The sequence below is a fragment of the Schistocerca piceifrons genome, chromosome 8 (assembly GCF_021461385.2).
Source record: "Schistocerca piceifrons isolate TAMUIC-IGC-003096 chromosome 8, iqSchPice1.1, whole genome shotgun sequence".
NCBI classification, from domain to species: domain Eukaryota; kingdom Metazoa; phylum Arthropoda; class Insecta; order Orthoptera; family Acrididae; genus Schistocerca; species Schistocerca piceifrons.
In genome coordinates, this window is record NC_060145.1 from 273,075,714 (window position 1) to 273,094,925 (window position 19,212).

Consider the following 19,212-nt stretch of genomic DNA (forward strand, 5'->3'; position numbering starts at 1 on the left):
CATGGATACTGATTTCCAAAAGGACATACAGCTATGACAACTATCTGACAGATGGGGCCATAAAACTAAGTTATATAGACAAAGGAAAAATGAACGAGAAGCCGCCTCTTCGCCCTGTTGTTCGTTACTGGAGTTACCTGCTGAGCCAGTAGAATCAGAAACGACATAAAATTAAAATTTTTACCAATGACCAGTCTGATAGCTCCCACACTGCGGAAGTCTGAGAAGTGACGTGGGAGTGTGACATATCTATAAACGTGAAATTGGGAGACCAATAAAAGGAGATGTAGAAAAACATGAAAAGTAATTTTTAAAACAAAGTGGGAAGTTAGATGTTGCCGAGCTTCAGAAGGGCCGTGACCGGATATTAACTTTAATAGTGTTTAAACGCTAGCGTAAGACAGTTGCATTAATACAACGAAACTTCTGTAAGCAGTTGAAATATATATGACTGAGTGCAATTTGACAAATGCAGGCTTCTGATTCGCGGTTTCCTGTTATTGAGGAATTGACTATCCACCACGTCGTGTGTTGACTATGAACAAGTATTGGGAAACAAACTCGAGGTTTACGACTACAATAATACACTCATGTTCAGAAAAAAAAACAGAACAACTGGAACGACTTGAGATAGGACGTTCATATTCACAGGACATGTACATTAGTATGTTCTGCAGAAATGATTAGCATTGCAGTCACCCCGGTCCAGCGTGTGTCCACTTGACTAATGGGCATAGGGTCCGCCATGGACCCTGATGTTGTTGTTGTGGTCTTCAGTACTGAGACTGGTTTGATGCAGCTCTCCATGCTACTCTATCCTGTGCAAGATTCTTCATCTCACAGTACCTATTGCAGCCTACATCCTTCTGAATATGCTTAGTGTCTTCATCTCTTGGTCTCCCTCTACGATTTTTACACTCCACGCTGCCCTCCAACACTAAACTGGTGATCCCTCGATGTCTGAGAACATGTCCTACCAACCGATCCCTTCTTCTAGTCAAGTTGAGCCGCAAGCTCCTCTTCTCCCCAATTCTCTTCAATACCTCCTCATTAGTTATGTGATCTACCCATCTAATCTTGCCGGCTGCGGTGGTCTAGCGGTTGTAGGCGCTCAGTCCGGAACCACGCGACTGCTACGGTCGCAGGTTCGAATCCTGCCTCGGGCATGGATGTGTATGATGTCCTTAGGTTAGTTGGGTTTAAGTAGTTATACGTTCTAGGGGACTGATGACTACAGATGTTAAGTCCCATAGTGCTCAGAGCCATTTGAACCATCTAATCTTCAGCATTTTTCTGTAGCACCACATTTCGAAAGCTTCTGTTCTCTTCCTGTCTAAACTATTTATCGAACACGTTTCACTTCCATACATGGCTACACTCCATACAAATACTTTCAGAAACGACTTCCTGACATTTAAATCTATACTCAATGTTAACAAATTTTTCTTCTTCAGAAACGCTTTCCTTGCCATTGCCAGTCTACATTTTATATCCTCTGTACTTCGACCATCATCAGTTATTTTGCTCACCAAATAGCAAAACTCCTTTACTAATTTAAGTGTCTCATTTCCTAATCTAATTTCCCCAGCATCACCCGACTTAATTCGACTACATTCCATTATCCTCGTTTTGCATTTGTTGATGTTCATCTTATATCCTTCTTTCAAGACACTATCCATTCCGTTCAACAGCTCTTCCAAGCCCTTTGCTGTCTCTGACAGAATTACAATGTCATCGGCAAACCTCAAAGTTTTTATTTCTTCTCCATGGATTTTAATACCTACTCCGAACTTTTCTTTTGTTTTGTTTATTGCTTGCTCAATATACAGATTGAATAACATCGGGGATAGGCTACAACCCTGTCACACTCCCTTCCCAACCACTGCTTCCCTTTCATACCCCTCGACTGCCATCTGCTTTCTGTACAAATTGTAAAAAGCCTTTCGCTCCCTGTATTTTACCCCTGCCACCTTCATAATTTGAAAAAGAGTATTCCAATCAACATTTTCAGAAGCTTTCTCCAAGTCTACAAATCCTAGAAACGTAGGTTTGCCTTTCCTTAATCTTTCTTCTAAGATAAGTCGTGGGTGTCAGTATTGCCTAACGTGTTCCAACATTTCTACGGAATCCAAACTGATCTTCCCCGAGGTCGGCTTCTACCAGGTTTTCCATTCGTCTGTAAAGAATTCGCAGTATTTAGCAGCCGTGACTTTTAAACTGATAGTTCGGTAATTTTCACATCTGTCAACACCCGCTTTCTTTGGGATTGGAATTATTATATTCTTCTTGAAGTCTGACTGTATTTCGCCTGTCTCATACATCTTGCTCATCAGATGGTAGAGTTTTGTCAGGAATGGCTCCCCCAAGGCCGTCAGTAGTACTAATGGAATGTTGTCTACTCCGGGGCCTTGTTTCGACTCAGGTCTTTCAGTGCTCTGTCAAACTCTTCACGCAGTATCATATCTCCCATTTCATCTTCATCTACATCCTCTTCCATTTCCATAATATTGTCCTCAAGTACATCGCCCTTGTATAGACCCTGTATATACTCCTTCTACCTTTCTGCTTTCCCTTCTTTGCTTATAACTGGGTTTCCATCTGAGCTCTTGATACTCATGCAAGTGGTTCTCCTTTCTCCAAAGGTCTCTTTAATTTTCCTGTAGGCAGTATCTATCTTACCCCTAGTGAGATAGCCTCTACATCCTTACATTTGTCCTCTAGGTATCCCTGCTTTGCCATTTTGCACTTCCTGTCGATATCATTTTTGAGATGTTTGTATTCCTTTTTGCCTGCTTCATTTACTGCATTTTTATATTTTCTCCTTTCATCAATTAAATTCAATATTTCTTCTGTTACCCAAGGGTTTCTACTAGCCCTCGTCTTTTTACGTATTTGATCCGTTGCTGCCTTCACTATTTCATCCCTCAAAGCTACCCATTTTTCTTCTGCTGTATTTCTTTCTCCCATTCCTGTCATTTGTTCCCTTATGCTCTCCCTGAAACTCTGTACAACCTCCGGTTCTTTCAGTTTATCCCGGTTCCATCTCCTTAAATTCCCACCTTTTTGTAGTTTCTTCAGTTTTATTATACAGTTCATAACCAATAGATTGTGGTCAGAGTCCACATCTGCCCCTGGTTCCTAAATCTCTGTCTTACCATTAATAATCTATCTGATACCTTTTAGTATCTCCAGGGTTCTTCCACGTATACAACCTTCTTTCATGATTTTTAAACCAAGTATTAGCTATGATTAGGTTATGCTCTGCGCAAAATTCTACCAGACGGCTTCCTCTTTCATTTCTTACCCCCAATCTATATTCACCTACTACGTTTACTTCTCTCCCTTTTCCTACTCTCGAATTCCAGTCACCCATGACTATTAAATTTTCGTCTCCCTTCACAACCTGAATAATTTCTTTTATCTCATCATACATTTCATCAATTTCTTCATCATCTGAAGAGTTAGTTGGCATATAAGCTTGTACTACTGTAGTAGGCGTGGGCTTCGTGTCTATCTTGGCCACAATAATGCGTTCACTATGCTGTTTGTAAAGGCTTACCCGTACTCCTATTTTTTTATTCCCTATTAAACCTACTCCTGCATTACTCCTATTTATTTTGTATTTATAACCCTGTACTCACCTGACCAAAAGTCTTGTTCCTCCTGCCACCGAACTTCACTACTTCCCACTATATCTAACTTTAACGTATCCATTTCCCTTTTCAAATTTTCTAACCTACCTGCTCGATTAAGGGATCTGACATTTCACGCTCCGATCCGTAGAACGCCAGTTTTCTTTCTCCTGATAACAACTTCGTCTTGAGTAGTCCCCGCCCGGGCCTCGACAATTTGTTCCATGTGTAGTGGCATCGACACGTACAACGTGCGAATGGCGTCCTGTGGTATAGCCATTCATGATGCATTCACCTGGTTCCAAAGTTCATCTGTGGTGGTTGCACTGTGTCACTCATACACCCACCCACCCACCTATACACACACACACACAAACACACACACACACACACACACACACACACACACACACACAACCTTTACACCGTAGCATACGCCCTGGCGTTCATTTCATCCCACAAAACATGTACAACAGAAACACAATTCTATGGGAGAGTCTGCACAAACAACAACGTATGTTGAACACATACCACTGTCTGTATATAGAATTGTGGCCAAGATCTACGAAAAACTGTGGCTGACTCAGAGGAGAATTCCTTCCGTCAGTGCACGAGAATGTTCCCGCCAAATTAGTCAATTTAATAACACTTAAAAGACGTCGACATCGAAACAACACAGAAGCCAAGCCATGAAAGTATGGAGACCGGTTACTGCCTTTTGACTTACTGTTCGAGACAGCGCAGAACGCGACTGTGCTTTGTGTATTAACACACACTGGTTGCATAATGATAAAGTCAGAAAATATTACAGTGAATATTTAGAACGAATGGTGAAAACGCCTTATGAACTGCGTTACAAAAGCAATCGAGAATACTAACAAAAGGCCTGTTTAGCCAAAGGCCAGTAATTAGTGATGCACAGAGCGAATAGCGACAGAGCGTACAGAGCATATCAGGAAGGAATACGCCTTGAAAATAGTCATCAGCGTAGGTGTTGCAGCTTTGACAGTAATAAAGATGAACTCTTCTTATGTCTATGATCAATAACGATACTGCAGAAGAGCTCTAAATACTGCTTATTGCTAATTGTCACCACTACCGGTATATATTATTCTTATTCAACATTGTTATTGTGAATCTCCGTTTGGTAGTTAAGTGGGTACATGATGTAATGCTGATGGATGTATTGATATGGGCAGCACTGCTGTTGCTTTTCGACAACAGGAGCCTATGTGTCGTCACGGGGTTTCCTCTTCTCCCTTTCTCTCATTCCTCCTTCATTCACGGAAACATACACAGCACTGCACTATCCAAGCACTCATTACACCCACCCACGCAAGTTCACTTGACTCTCATCGAGAGCCAGTCACGTTTTTGTGATTTACAACAGCTGAGTGCTCCATATTGGTGGCAAGTTTTCACGATAGCATCTTTCTTAAGAGACGTCGAAGCAGGTACATTTTAAACCCCGTAGTATCTTCTAGGTGATTTGGCAGCGCAGTAGTTATTGTAGTTTCTTTTTCTTTTTTAATCTCTCTTCTTTTTTTTTAAAAAAATTAATAAGTATTAGAAACAAGTAATTACACGTAACTTATAACTATCCAAGGGAATGTGATTTGTATGGCCTATTTTAGCTTTTTAGATAATACGCTGTAATTATGAAGAATAAATAAATAAAATCACAATACATCTAGTCGTGAAAATATTTCTGTCCATCAGTATTCTCAGTTTTTCTCTTCACTGCTCATGATAACAAGTTATTTCGTTGTCTCTATCCCAGCACCAACATGTTACTGATTTCCTTTTGGCCCCCACGAAAACACGCGTACTACCCCGGTATTTTATCATTATCTAAGAAATGGTTTACTTGTTTCATGTCATTCACGACTTAATAAAGTAAAAAGGAGCAAATTTGATTTTGTCTTGATTTCAGACATTGTAGTAACTTCTACACATACTTTAGTATGGCTGTCGAACTTCTGGTACAGTCTCTCAATTTATTTATCATATTGTTTCGATGACATAACACAACAATGAGAAATTAATGATTTTACTGAACAATGTACTGCTAAGCACACATAAATGCAGAGCCGAATATTCCAGAAAATTAAACAAGGGAGTCTATTAAATGGCGGATTAACTAATTCGTTCAGTGTAGTCACTGAGAATTTTGCTTGCTCCCGATACAGTAACCAACATTTATAACCAATTGAAAAAGGCAAAGAAAAGGAAGAATGGGGTTAACAGTGACAAATAAGGAAGTTTCACTGTAAAACAAGTAAATCTGGTTTATGTTGTTTCATATGGCTAACTGTTCGATGAAGGTTAGAGTTTGCGACGCCATCGAGTCATAGGTGGAGCGATCATCGTTGAACAACGAAAGGGAAGGAAATAGGCTGTCGTACTGGTATAGAAAGTATCATGTGATTTTCAACGGTCACTGCAGCCTACACCCATTTACATCTCAACACTCGCAGGAACCAAAATCGGGATAAGACCTGTAGGGTTTGAACAAAGATTCACATGAATACGATTCTAGTGCCTTAACTAGTGCGTTGAATCACTCAATGAGAGTTGGTGACGTGGAGTTCATCTTCACTGTCGTTAAACAGAATACAAAACTGATCACACAGAAAAAAGAATGGAGAGAAAAGATGAAGCAAAGGGGGAGTGAGAATATTTACGACGGACTGTTAGTGATGTCTGTTCTTCTCATAGTGAGTCACTCTATTGATGGTAATTTTGGTACGTATGGTACTGTTGGTCGTCGTCTTGTTAGTAGTTGATGCGTTAATCATATTTTTGCTGGTTTTCAGTTCGAATCTTGTATTGATGAAAAATCGATCTAATATCTCTGCAGCAACAGAACAAAACTTCACGTGTTGGTTGAATTAATTCCCGTCCATAATTTAAGGAAAAGTCGCATTCAACGACACACACTTTGTTAATGTCTACAATAAAAGGTGCCTTAGCCGCATTAAGGTACATGACGCAAATGTAGTGGCGCAAAATAAACCAGAAAGCCGGTCACGGGCAGTGCGTGATTTTACTATATGTGATGTTTCTCCGTTGTCCGAATACAGAACGTCACTGCGCTGAGTGACGCCCTCCCATGGAATTACAGAGTACACAACGACTCCAGCGTGGCTTGAGGTAGCGCCTCCTACTACCAGAGAGGTATCCTCTCTAGGTCGGCAGTGGTCCGCATCGTAATCTTAGGTCTGGAACCTTCCACAATATAGAGCTTCCAGCATATAGAGCTTTCAATTTGCTTACTAAGTCCGGGTAGGTGGTTACAGTAGGCGAGTGTCACAAGCTGCGACACAGTCGTGAAAAAAAAACAGTGATCCAGGAAATGTGCTATTTGTCTCTTTTGTCTCAGTCTGCGACAGCAAAACCTTCAGATTATGTTGTCCGGTCTGTGCTGGAAATATTCATATCTGTTTAAAACATATCCGACACAATTACAATATATATATATATATATATATATATATATATATATATATATATATATATACGCCAGTTGAGTCATATTCTATGTAATTTTCTATGTAATTATACTAGGATACGTAATATATAATCATACTAATGATCTATATTAAATGTCCTGATATAATTATATAGGATAGATTTAAACTAATCTGAAGACGGTCACCAGAGACAACAGGTAGTCTAACAACGATTTCCGTAATTACTGACTGTATGAAAGAAACAAATTACAGACACCATCCCGGTGTGATTGAGGAATATCTTCTGTCAGATGTAACCTAGACCTGTAAGTACCACGAAAGAGGTGCACACGGCACAGAAGTACATAATTCTCTGCAGCGCACAGATCTCATATTACGTGAGAAAAAATGACGCTTGTGCACTCAATGAGACGTCGCTATTACCGTATCGATCTCTTTCCGCAATACTAGCAGGACCGCAACATGTATTAGGGGCTTTGTAGACACACGGTGAGAGACTGTCCAGGCTAAACTGATTCTCAGCCATAAAGAAGATCTTATCTGACTGTCCCTCAGTTCGCTCATTGGGGTCGGGACCCTACATTCGGTGAGCCACACAATGCCGCCGTGTGAGGTTCTTCAAGTAGACATAGCCAACTCTGGAAGAAGTTAGCGATGCGCGGTCTTGAGATGTGTGACCGACTGCTGCAACGTCTTTGGCTAGGATAGGTGAGGTGCGGGTTCGACATATTTGCGAATTTAAAGTCATTGCACCTTGGTTGACTTTACCTACACATTGAGTGAATTCTTCCTTCACCTTGAAATATTCTCCATAGACATGAAATTACACAAAGTGAACGTCCAACTTCCAGAATGCTTCATGTTGACTGTGGAGGCTTCTTATCTGCCAAAAGTCCAACAGCACGTAATGTCATTCACGTGTGTTTACTACTCCTCCTTACAACTAATATACTGTGTGCCATATACTCGCAACATGCGGTTCCATCTACTATATAAAAAACTGTTTTTATTACTTACAGTTTAAGTCAGACGAAGCAGTTGCGTAATGACATAAAAGATGTAGCGGGCGATCAAAAAGTCAGTATAATTTTGAAAACTGAATAAATCACGGAATAATGTAGATAGAGAGGTACAAATTGATACACATGCTTGGAATGACATGGGGTTTTATTAGAACCAAAAAAATACAAGGGTTCAAAAAAAGTCCAACAGATGGCGCTTCATCTGATCAGAATAGCAATAATTAGCATAACAAAGTAAGACAGAGCAAAGATGATGTTCTTTACAGGAAATGCTCAATATGTCCACGATCATTCCTCAACAATAGCTGTAGTCGAGGAATAATGTTGTGAACAGCACTGTAAAGCATGTCCGGAGTTATGGTGAGGCATTGGCGTCGGATGTTGTCTTTCAGCATCCCTAGAGATGTCGGTCGATCACGATCCACTTGCGACTTCACGTAACGCCAAAGCCAATAATCGCACGGACTGAGGTCTGGGGACCCAGGAGGCCAAGCTTGACGAAAGTGGCGGCTGAGCACACGATCATCACCAAACGGCGCGCGCAAGAAATCTTTCATGCATCTAGCAATATGGAGTGGAGCACCATCCTGCATAAACCTCGTGCGTCCCAGCAGGTGTTTACCAGCCAGGCTGGGGATGATGCGATTCTGTAACATATCGGCGTACCTCTCACCCGTCACGGTAGCAGTTTTGCTGTCCAGCGCCATCCGTCGGTCATTTTGTGAACTTCGTTTTTTTTTGTTCTAATAAAACCCCATGTCATTCCAAGCCTGTGTGTCAATTTTTAGCTCTCTATCTACATTATTCCGTGGTTTATTAAGTTTTCAAATTTATACTTACTTTTTGATTACCCTGTATGTTGCATGTTTCCATGTATGCAGCAGCAGTATAACTGTACAATCCATGAACCAATAATTTTTTTGTGAATCTCGGAGCTTGCTTGAAACGTTGTGCTGAGTGATCTGGACAAATCTTAAGGTATGATGTTTCGCTGCAGTACCTGGTATATGAAGGCGAGCATGTAGCCCATACCAGAAGAGGCGTCGAAGGGGTACCAGGTGCTGATCATGAGCCTGGGGACCTCCTCGGTGATGGTCTCGTTGGCGTTGTCGGGGTCGGGGACCTCCCGCGTCGAGTCGCCCATGAAGGTGATGGAGGTCCAGGACACGACGCTAAGCGCCGTCACGGACACCACGTACATGACGAGCCGGCGCATGCGCACCACGGACAGCTGGTGGAAGCGCGCCTGCGAGCAAGTGGGCAATCCTTACAACTGCTGCTCACACTCACTCAAGCTGCGGCCACTCCACCGTGTTTCTCTACACAGGCTCCAGGCACCACCAACAGCTCCCTGAAAAATACGAAAATTCATAGCTCAACGGTTAGTGTTGAATAACAAACATGTTCAATGCTAGGTACAGTCTGAAACTCATCCGTTGTAGCAGTAAAAGCCCGTATTCCATCACTTTGCCACTAAGGAGAAAATTCGTTGATCTAGCACTGAAAAACTATGTAATATAGATAAAAACCCCTAACGTCTGGTTTTAAGTCAGTGTATCTAGTTTTTCCATTGTGTGCATTCAGTCGCTGCATTTACTTTCTGTCAGGTCTTCAAAATAATCATCTACAGCTGCTGTACGTCTCTTTATTAGACTTTCTTCTGTCATAGGCTTTTTTAGCTGTGGGGCTATGTGTAAGACAGTATCTGGTGAATGGGGGGTATATTCCATCAATTCATACGTTAATTCTTTTAGGATTTTTCTTTATCGAAGAACATAATTAGACAGGCACAAGTATCAGTTCGGGAGAGAGGAGGATACTTCGAATTACCGACACCTAAATCATGCTGCACGGACCAGCGTCATCTGGAAGAAAGAAATCTGTTCATATGAGGCATCCTTTCAATTTTTCGAAGAAGAAAAAAGTTTTTAAAATGGTTTCGCCTAAGAACTCTTGTGTTCACGACTCTCTCCTTCCCATCTTTAAATGTGGATTACCATGTCATTGTTCCCACTGCTACTTTCCAAGGACGGATTACGGGCAAGGTCGGGCTATATCTTCTTTTAGGCAAGTTGTACGATAAACTTCTCTCCTTTACAATTCTATTCAGTACCTCCTCATTAGTTATACGTTCCATCCAGCATTTTCTGCAGCACTACACTTTAAAACCCTTCATCGTCTTCTTATCTATATTGTTTATCGCCGACGTTTCACTTGCGTACTAGACTACGCCCCAGAAACATATCTTCAGAAATGACTTCCTAGGACGTAAATATATATTTGATATTAACAAATATCAGGTTTTCCGAAACGCTCTTCTTGCTTTTACCGCAATCAACTTCAGCCATGGTCAGTTGTTTTGCTGCTCAAATAACGAAACTTAGCAACTACCTTTAGAGTCTCATTTCGTAATTTAATCCCCTCAGAGATGCATGCCATTACACTTGCTTTACTATTGTTAGTGTTCATCTTATAATCTCTTTTTGTGACGTTATCCATTCCATTCAACTGCTCTTACAGACGTTTTTTTCCTCTCACAGAATCACAGTGTCATTGGCAAATGTCAAAGTTTTTATTTCTTATCTTTAAACTTTAAGCCCGTTTCCAATTTTTTGCTTAGTTTTAATCAAAGCTTTGTCAATGTTTTGACTAACGGTGCGGATCGACTGGAACCCCTCAACTATTGTTCCCTTTCATGTCCTTCGAAAATTATGACTATACTCTGGTGTTTTGTACAAGCTGTCATTAACCTATTGCTCCATGTGTTTTATCGCTGCTACCTTCAGAATTTCAAAGATACCATTTAGTTAATATTGTCAAAAGCTTCCTCTAAATCTATAAATTCTAAAAATATAAATTTCCATTTCTTCAGTGGTTTTTTAAGTAAAGTCAGACTGACTTGAATGTTCCTAGGTTTCCTCGGAACCTAGACGAATCTTCCCTGACGCAGGTCTCGGCCAGTTTTTCCATTCTTGTGTAAATAGTTTGTGTCAGAAGTTTTCAACCGTGATTTATCAAACTAACGTTTCTATATTATTCACATCTGCCACTGCCTGGCTTCTCTGGAACTGGAACTGTTACATTCGTCTTGATGCCTGAAAATATTTTACATGTCTCATATATTTTTCAATAACAAACTCCTGACTTTTTTAAAGAATGGTACTCACGTGTATAAAACATTTTCAAACTTCAGATTACTTTACAAATGAGTTACTGTACTAAACAGACTGGTGTCAAAAATTGAAGCAAAAACCCAATATTTTGCAAGACAGCGTTTATTTTGCCACAAAACGGTGTAATGAGATCATAGCAAAGTAGAAATCATATAAAGAATACAGAACGTAAACAACTGCAACATGCGTAACGGTAGACAAAAATCTTCTTCGTTTTTTCCAACTTTAGGAATTTACACACACACATTCCGACAATTGGCTTATGCGCTCAGTATGTGGTATGAACACCTCTGGCAGCAATACAGGTCTGCCAAACGACAGGGCATGCTGTGAATTATGTCATCAGTCTCATGTTGAGGTAACACCGCCCATTCTTCCTGTAGCCTTTGGTTCAAATGGCTCTGAGCACTATGGGACTCAACTTCTGAGGTCATTAGCCCCCTAGAACTTAGAACTCCTTAAACCTAACTAACCTAAGGACATCACACAAATCCATGGCCGAGGCAGGATTCGAACCTGCGACCGTAGCGGTCGCGCGGTTCCAGACTGTAGCGCCTAGAACCGCTCGGCCACCCGGGCCGGCCCCGGTAGCCTTTCTCGCAAGTCTTGGAGAATGATTGTTGGATGCTGACTTGATGCAACACCTGTCTCTAATGGATCCCAGACGTGTTCTTTGGGATTCAAATCGGGAGAGCCAGCAGGCCATGCCATGCATACATTATCTTCCGTTTCCAAGAAGACGTCAACAACGTGTGCTCTATGAGTTCGAACATTACCGTCCAGCAATACGAAGTCTGGGCCCACAGCACCTCGCAACAACTGCACATGAAGTCTCAAAATCTCGTAACGATACCTGACAGGACTTAAATCTTGCCGATTAAAACGTGAAATTTCATGTTCGAGTGGCGAACATAACTTCTACCCACACCACTAGGGATCATCCTCGATATCTGTCCCTTTCCACAATGACTGGGTCCCGAAATCGTGTTCCACGTTCCCTGCAGATACGAATCCGCCGAGAATCACTGCTCAGACCGAATCGGGACTCATCTGTGAAAAGAACATTGGACCACTGTTCGACGTCCAGGTGGCATGTTGACTACCCCACTCTAGACGTTCCCTCCTGTGAAGACACATCAGAGGTACACATACAGAAGGTCTCCGACAGTTAAGGCTACCCTGCCGAAGCCTTCTGTACACCGTTTGTCTCGATACATCACGCCCAGTGGATGCTGCGAGGTCAGATGTCAGTTGCCGTGAGGTACTAAGGCGGCACTGTCGTGCCCTTACACCCACATAATGGTTGTCTCTTTCTGATGTTACACGTGGTCGGTCCTGCCCTGATTTTCGGGATACAGTTTCGATCTCTATAAACTGTCACCACATCCGAAAAACAACAGAACGGCTAACGTAAAGCAATCGAGCCACATCAGTTTGCGACTGTCCTGCTTCCCACGGCCTTCCACCCCAGAGAGCCTAGTACGCGTCTTCTCTGTGCCATAGTGCATCGTCTGTGATTGTGCACACAGCGACTGTGAATATAAGACTACGGGCAAACACTTTTCCGTTTTATAGGTGCCCTACGTCATCAAAAATGGTTCAAATGGCTCTAAGTACTGTGGGAGTTAATATTTGAGGTCATCAGACCCCTAGACTTAGAGAACTACTTAAACCTACATCACACACATCCATGCCCGAGGCAGGATTTGAACCTGTGACCGCAGCAGCCGCGTGCTTCCGGACTGAAGCGCCTAGAACCGCTTGGCCACAGCAGCCAGCCCCTACGTCATCGTTGGCTTGGTTGTTCGTTGACCAGAATGATATCTTCAGTGCAGGACACGACCGTTCGGACATCTGTTAACAGTTTATATGATTATATCGTGAATTAGATACAGGTCATGGAAATAGTGGTTAGTTGATTTAATTTTAGACACCAATGTGTTTGACGTTAAGTATGTAAACGAGAAAAAGTTTAGAAATGGTATTAAGTTTTGTTTAATGTTTTCTAGATGTCGCTAAATGCTCTCCTTATCAGACACTGGATGAGACTAGAAGGCTAATTGCCCTCCTTTCGAAGCAAAATCTAGTTTCTTACTCATCTCAGTGTTCGTGACTTCATCCTAAACTACGTGTTGCACAACAACACAGCTTTGCTGTTCGTTTTGTAAAAGTGCATACTGTGTGCAAAATATGTTGCGAATAGAGTTAGTAAATAAGTAACAAATTAAAAGCTGATGTCTGATGTTGAAGTTGTATTGGACGAAAATCTGAAATGTAGAACGCGAAGAACTGGTCCATTCTCATCATTTTGGGGGAGGTATCAAAGAGAAAACGTTTGGTTAAAGGTTTGAATTTATGTACAAACTTTGTTCGAAGTCGCTGATTGGTCTCATTCAACAAGTACCCAATGAATATAATCTGAATAATCTGCGGCCTTGAGTTATGTTGCTTCGAGAGATGTAGACAGTTATAATTGTAACGCTTAAGTTGTGTTAAACATTTAATAGAAGATTATAGCCCTTAATGAGCATATTATGGCAGTATTTCAAATTTTTAAATTCGGTCGTTAGTTACGCGAAATATTGAAAAGCTGCTGTGGTAGCAGTTAAATAGGCGACCAGCAACTGGAATTGTGCACCATGAACCAGGTTAGCCGTTTAGTGATAGAGATGTTAGATGGAATAGTGTTTAGAGTGCTGGCTCTCCCGAGAATCTCAACACATCTCAAGATTTATTGTGTAGTGCAAGCGACTTTCAGTGCTCTGCCAAATTCTTCTAGCAGTATTGCATCGCTCCTCCTCTTCATTTTCTTCCTTTTACACTTCTACAAGATTGTCTTAAAGTAGTTTGCCTTGTACAGTTTTTTTAAATACACTGCCGGAAAACAAATTAGCACCCCCTTCTAGAGGTATCCAATTCACTCAAGATTTATTATCGCAACGGTGCATACGCAGTACATGAAACGATAACATTTACAGATCAATAGCACAAGCGGGTGTTTGTTGTTGTTGTGGTCTTCAGTCCTGAGACTGGTTTGATGCAGCTCTCCATACTATTTTATTCTGTGCAAGGTTCTTCATCTCCCAGTACCTACTGCAACCTACATCCTTTTGAATCTGTTTAGTGTATTCATTTCTTGATCTCCTTCTACGATTTTTACCCTCCACGCTGCCCTCCGTTACCAAATTGGTGATCCCCTGATGCCTTAGAATATGCCCTGCCAACGGATCCCTTCTTCTAGACTAGTTGTGCCACAAACTCCTCTTCTCTGCAATTCTATTCAATACCTCCTTATTAGTTATGTGATCTACCCATCTAGTCTTCAGCATTCTTCTGTAGCACCACATTTCGAAAGCTTCTATTCTCTTCTTGTCTAAACTATTTATCGTCCATGTTTCACTTGCACTCCATCCAAATACTTTCAGAAACGACTTCCTGACACTTAAATCTATACTCGATGTTAACAAATTTCCCTTCTTCGGAAACGCTTTCCTTACCATTGCCAGTCCACATTTTATATCCTCTCTACTTCGACCATCATCAGTTATTTTGCTCCCCAAATAGCAATACTCATTTACTACTTGAAGCGTCTCATTTCCTAACCTAATTCCCGCAGCATCACCCGATTTAATTAGACTACATCCCATTATTTTGCTTTTGTTGTTGTTCATCTTATATCCTCCTTTCAAGACACTGTCCATTCCGTTCAGCTGCTCTTCCAGGTCCTTTGCCGGCCTTCGTGGCCGAGACGTTCTAGGCGCTACAGTCTGGAACCCCGCGTCCGCTACAGTCGCATGTTCGAATCCTGCCTCGTGCATGGATGTGTGTGATGTCCTTAGGTTGGTTAGGTTTAAGTAGTTCTACGTTCTAGGGGACTGATGAACTCAGAAGTTAAGTCCCATAGTGCTCAGAGCCATTTGAACCAGGTCCTTTGCTGTCTCCGACAGAATTACAATGTCATCGGCGAACCTCCAAGTTTTTATTTCTTCTCCATGGATTTTAATTCCTACTCCAAATTTTGCTTTGTTTCCTTTACTGCTTGCTCAATATACAGATTGAATAACATCGGGGAGGGGCTACAACCCTGCCTCACTCCCTTCCCAACCACTGCTTCCATTTAATGTCCCTCGACTCTTATAACTGTCATCTGGTTTCTGTAAAAATTATAAATAGCTTTTCCCTCCCTGTATTTGACCCCTGCCACCTTCAGAATTAAAAAAAAGAGAGCATTCCAGTCAGCATTGTCAAAAGCTTTCTCTAAGTCTACAAATGCTAGAAACGTAAGTTTGCCTTTTCTTAATCTATTTCCTAAGATAAGTCGCAGAGTCAGTATGAGAGTGTGAGCTTGCTAAAATACCCATATTAGTATATTAGTACGTGGTGTAATCCCCACGGGCGGGAATACAGGTGCTGACTCGAGTATCCAGTCCATCGTACATATGGCGAATATTATCCTGGGATACGCTGTGGCGCACCTGCTCGACCTGTTCACGTAGTTCTGTGAAAGCTGGTTGACTGGTCGTGCGAGTCACTTCTCGTTCCATCACATCCCACACGTGCTCAATTGGGGCAAGTCCGAACATCATGCTGACCAGGGAAGTTGCTGCACGTCTCACAGAACAGGATGAGTTTCACGATCAATGTGTGCGTGAGCATTATCGTGAGGGAATAATAGGTCACGTTTCTGACGCAAGAACAGGAAAAGAACGGGTGTAACAACAATCTGCACGTACCGAGCGTTGGCTAGCCTCCCTGAAGAAACACCAACGGTGAACGAGAGTTGTAGCTTATCACACCCAGACAATAAGGCTTTGGGTGTGGCAATGTGCCTTGGAATTATCTGCTCTACAAGACAAAGCTTAACACGTCTCTATGGTAAGAGCAAATGACCATCACTTGCCTACAGGCAGAATCTGCTTTCGTCACTGAAGACCACGATGCGCCCTTTCATCTTCCAAGTGATCCTCTCACGGCACCAGTTTAGCTATGCACATCGATGCTCTGGCGTGAGTGGAAGACGGCCTATGAGTGTGCGTGCCCAGATTCCCACTGCTAGTACACGATTCATAACAGTTCGTGTTGACACGTCTGGGCTCACAGTCCCTTTTATCTATGCTGTCGTATCTGTACGGTCTGCCACTGCTGCCCTTACAATACGACGATCCTGGCGAGCATCTGTGCCGCATGGACATCCAGAACCACGACTGTTGGTGTAAAAGAATGTTCGCGTGACCACTGATACCAGCATCGTCGCACAGCTGGCGCAGCGCGTCCAACTTGTTTGGCTGTTCTCCAAAAGGACCGTCACACCACTCGCAAGGCCACAATTTGACTGCTTTCAAACTCGGTCGGTTGACTGCAGGAAGTAAGATTGAGTCTCCGTAGCACGGTTGTCTGCTTGCTTCACACGTTTACCCACACTGAGCGTTCTGGATATGAACAATCCCTATTGAAAGGAAAACATAGATGGCGCTCAGGTAGCTATGGCATTACGCAGAGACAATTATGAAAACATCTACTATCCTCTATGTGGCATAAGCTGTCATCGAAGCGAAACCGACACCGTCTTTCCAGGTGCACAATTGTTTTTCCAGCTGTGTATTTATTCCATTTAATCCTCCTGTCGTCGATTAACACTAGCTTGTCACCACAGCTCTCATTGCTTAATACAGCTATTTCTCTATTCTTCTAAGGTCCTTCCAATTTTCCTGTTGATGCTACCCATCTTTTCCACAGACATACTGTTTTTACAGTATTGTATCCTCTAGCCAGTTCTGCTTTATCATTTCGCATACTCTGTTAGTCTCATTGTTTAGATGTCTGTATTCCCTTTTGTTTTCACATGCTGTACTTGCATATTTTCTCCATTCATCTATTAAATTCTATATCTCGTGTATTATCCAAATATTTCTCTTGTGACTAACCTTTTTATCTATTTGATACTTTGTTATTTCGTCTGTCAAAGCTATTCATCCGTCTTCTGTTGGGTCCCTGCCCCTATTTCAGGTAACAGTTGCCTGATACTCCCGTTGAAACTTCTAACACCCTCTAGTTCTTTCAATCTTTCAGTTTTTCAATGTGCGCCTCTGGTAGCTGAGTGGTGAGCGCGATGGAATGTCATACCTAACGGTCCGGGTTCGATTCCCGGCTGGGTCGGAGATTTTCCCCACTCAGGGACTGGGTGTCATGTTGTCCTTATCATCATCCTTTCATCCCCATCGACACGCAAGTCACCGAAGCTCCGTCAACTCGAAAGACTTGCACCAGGAGAACGGTCTACCCGACGGGAGGCCGTAGCCACTCGGCATTTCCATTTCAATTTTTCAATTCTCGTCCTTTAAATTTCCTAACTTCCTGCAATTCAGTTTTAATTGGCAGTTTATAACAAATAATTTATGGTCAGAGTACGTCTACACGCCTGAAAATGATTTGCAATTTAAAATCTGTTTTCAGTCTCTTTTCCCGGTGTGTGTCCTGGTGTCTTTCGCGTATGCAACCTTCTTTCATAATTATTATAGTAAGTGTTAGCAATTATTAACTGTTGCTCTGTGTAAAATGCTGCCAGGCTTCTCCTTATTTATTCCTTTTTTCCATTTCGTGTTCTATTTTTCATTATTCCTCTTTTCTTACTATCGAATTCTGTGCCCCTCTTTTTATAACATTTTTCGCCACTTAAACATATGAATAATTTGTTTTATTTTGTCATAAATTTTGATGTATATATGCAGACTGAAGCGACGCAGGAAAGCTTCTAACAAGGCTGGGATTCGTAATCGGGTCATCATAAATTCTTAAAGTCTCTTCTTCATCTAGCAACTGGTGGACACAGAAGATTGTGCTAGTGTAGTGGATGTTGGATTTGTATCTATCTAGGCTAGTATTGTGTGTTCACTACGTTGTTCATAGTAAATTGCTTGCAGTCCTATGTCATTACTCATTTTAGACCTACTCCAGTTTCATTTTGTGTTGCTCACTCTGTACTGACATGACCAGAAGTCCTGTTCTTCTTGTCACTGCGTCACCAAATCGCACTGTATTTACCCGTAAATTCAATCTAGCCACTTCTTTGTTGAAATTCTCTAACCCATCTACCGAGTTACACTATTTAACATATCTCGTTCCAACACGTAGAATGCCAATTTCCTTTTCCCGGTTGACAACATACTTCTAAGTATTTCCCTCCCGGAATGCAATGTTCTGAAATTATCAACGACTGGGGGTTGATTCTAGAGGAGAGAATTCGGTGTCATGATATCGTATGAATAATTTATGAATTGGACGAATCTATTCAGCAGGAATATAGTTTGGGATAGTACAAATTTTTTATCTGTGTTAATAATTTTTAGTGAAAGCAGGTGGATTATACTTTTTAAAACCGCAAAGCTTTACGGTGATACATAATTCAGTTGTTTATGGGGCAAGCCTAAGGAGGGGAAAATATTATTTATAAACATATCCGTAAAAGTAAATATCCACACCATCATAGAACTGGAAAACAGATACTGCCCACAGATAGTACGAACTGACATCTCTACAAGCAATTCTGCAGGTGAACGTATATTTACGGTAACGTAAAGATTTGCGTATAAACTCTCATTACCAGTTGGATTATTAAGAGGAGAGAGTATACTAAAAACTGCTTTTAGTGCTTAGAGACGTCTTATTATAACAGTGATCATCATTTGACGTCGAAAGACATTGTATATGTCAAAGATTATGAGGCTGATCAGATAATGAGCCTTCAGATAACACAGAGAAATTCAGTAACTCCACAGTAGAAAATAAAAAGGAAACTACACAAATTATTCGGAAGTGTTGCCCTGAGCATCAGTTAGGGACTCAACTATATAAATAAAAATCGTCTTCTGTCCCCATTATACTTCATGGATTACAACAGTGTGAAAATCCTAGT

General features: G+C 41.6%; 1 protein-coding gene across 1 annotated transcript in view; it reads right to left on the reverse strand.

Annotated features, from left to right (window-relative positions):
* LOC124711998 (odorant receptor coreceptor) overlaps nucleotides 1-19,212 on the reverse strand; it is a 337,140-nt gene that overhangs the window by 208,800 nt on the left and 109,128 nt on the right. Inside the window, exon 3 of the mRNA XM_047242283.1 lies at nucleotides 9,128-9,373. Coding sequence (XP_047098239.1) covers nucleotides 9,128-9,373 — 246 coding nt within the window. The remainder of the gene's footprint in view (nucleotides 1-9,127; nucleotides 9,374-19,212) is intronic.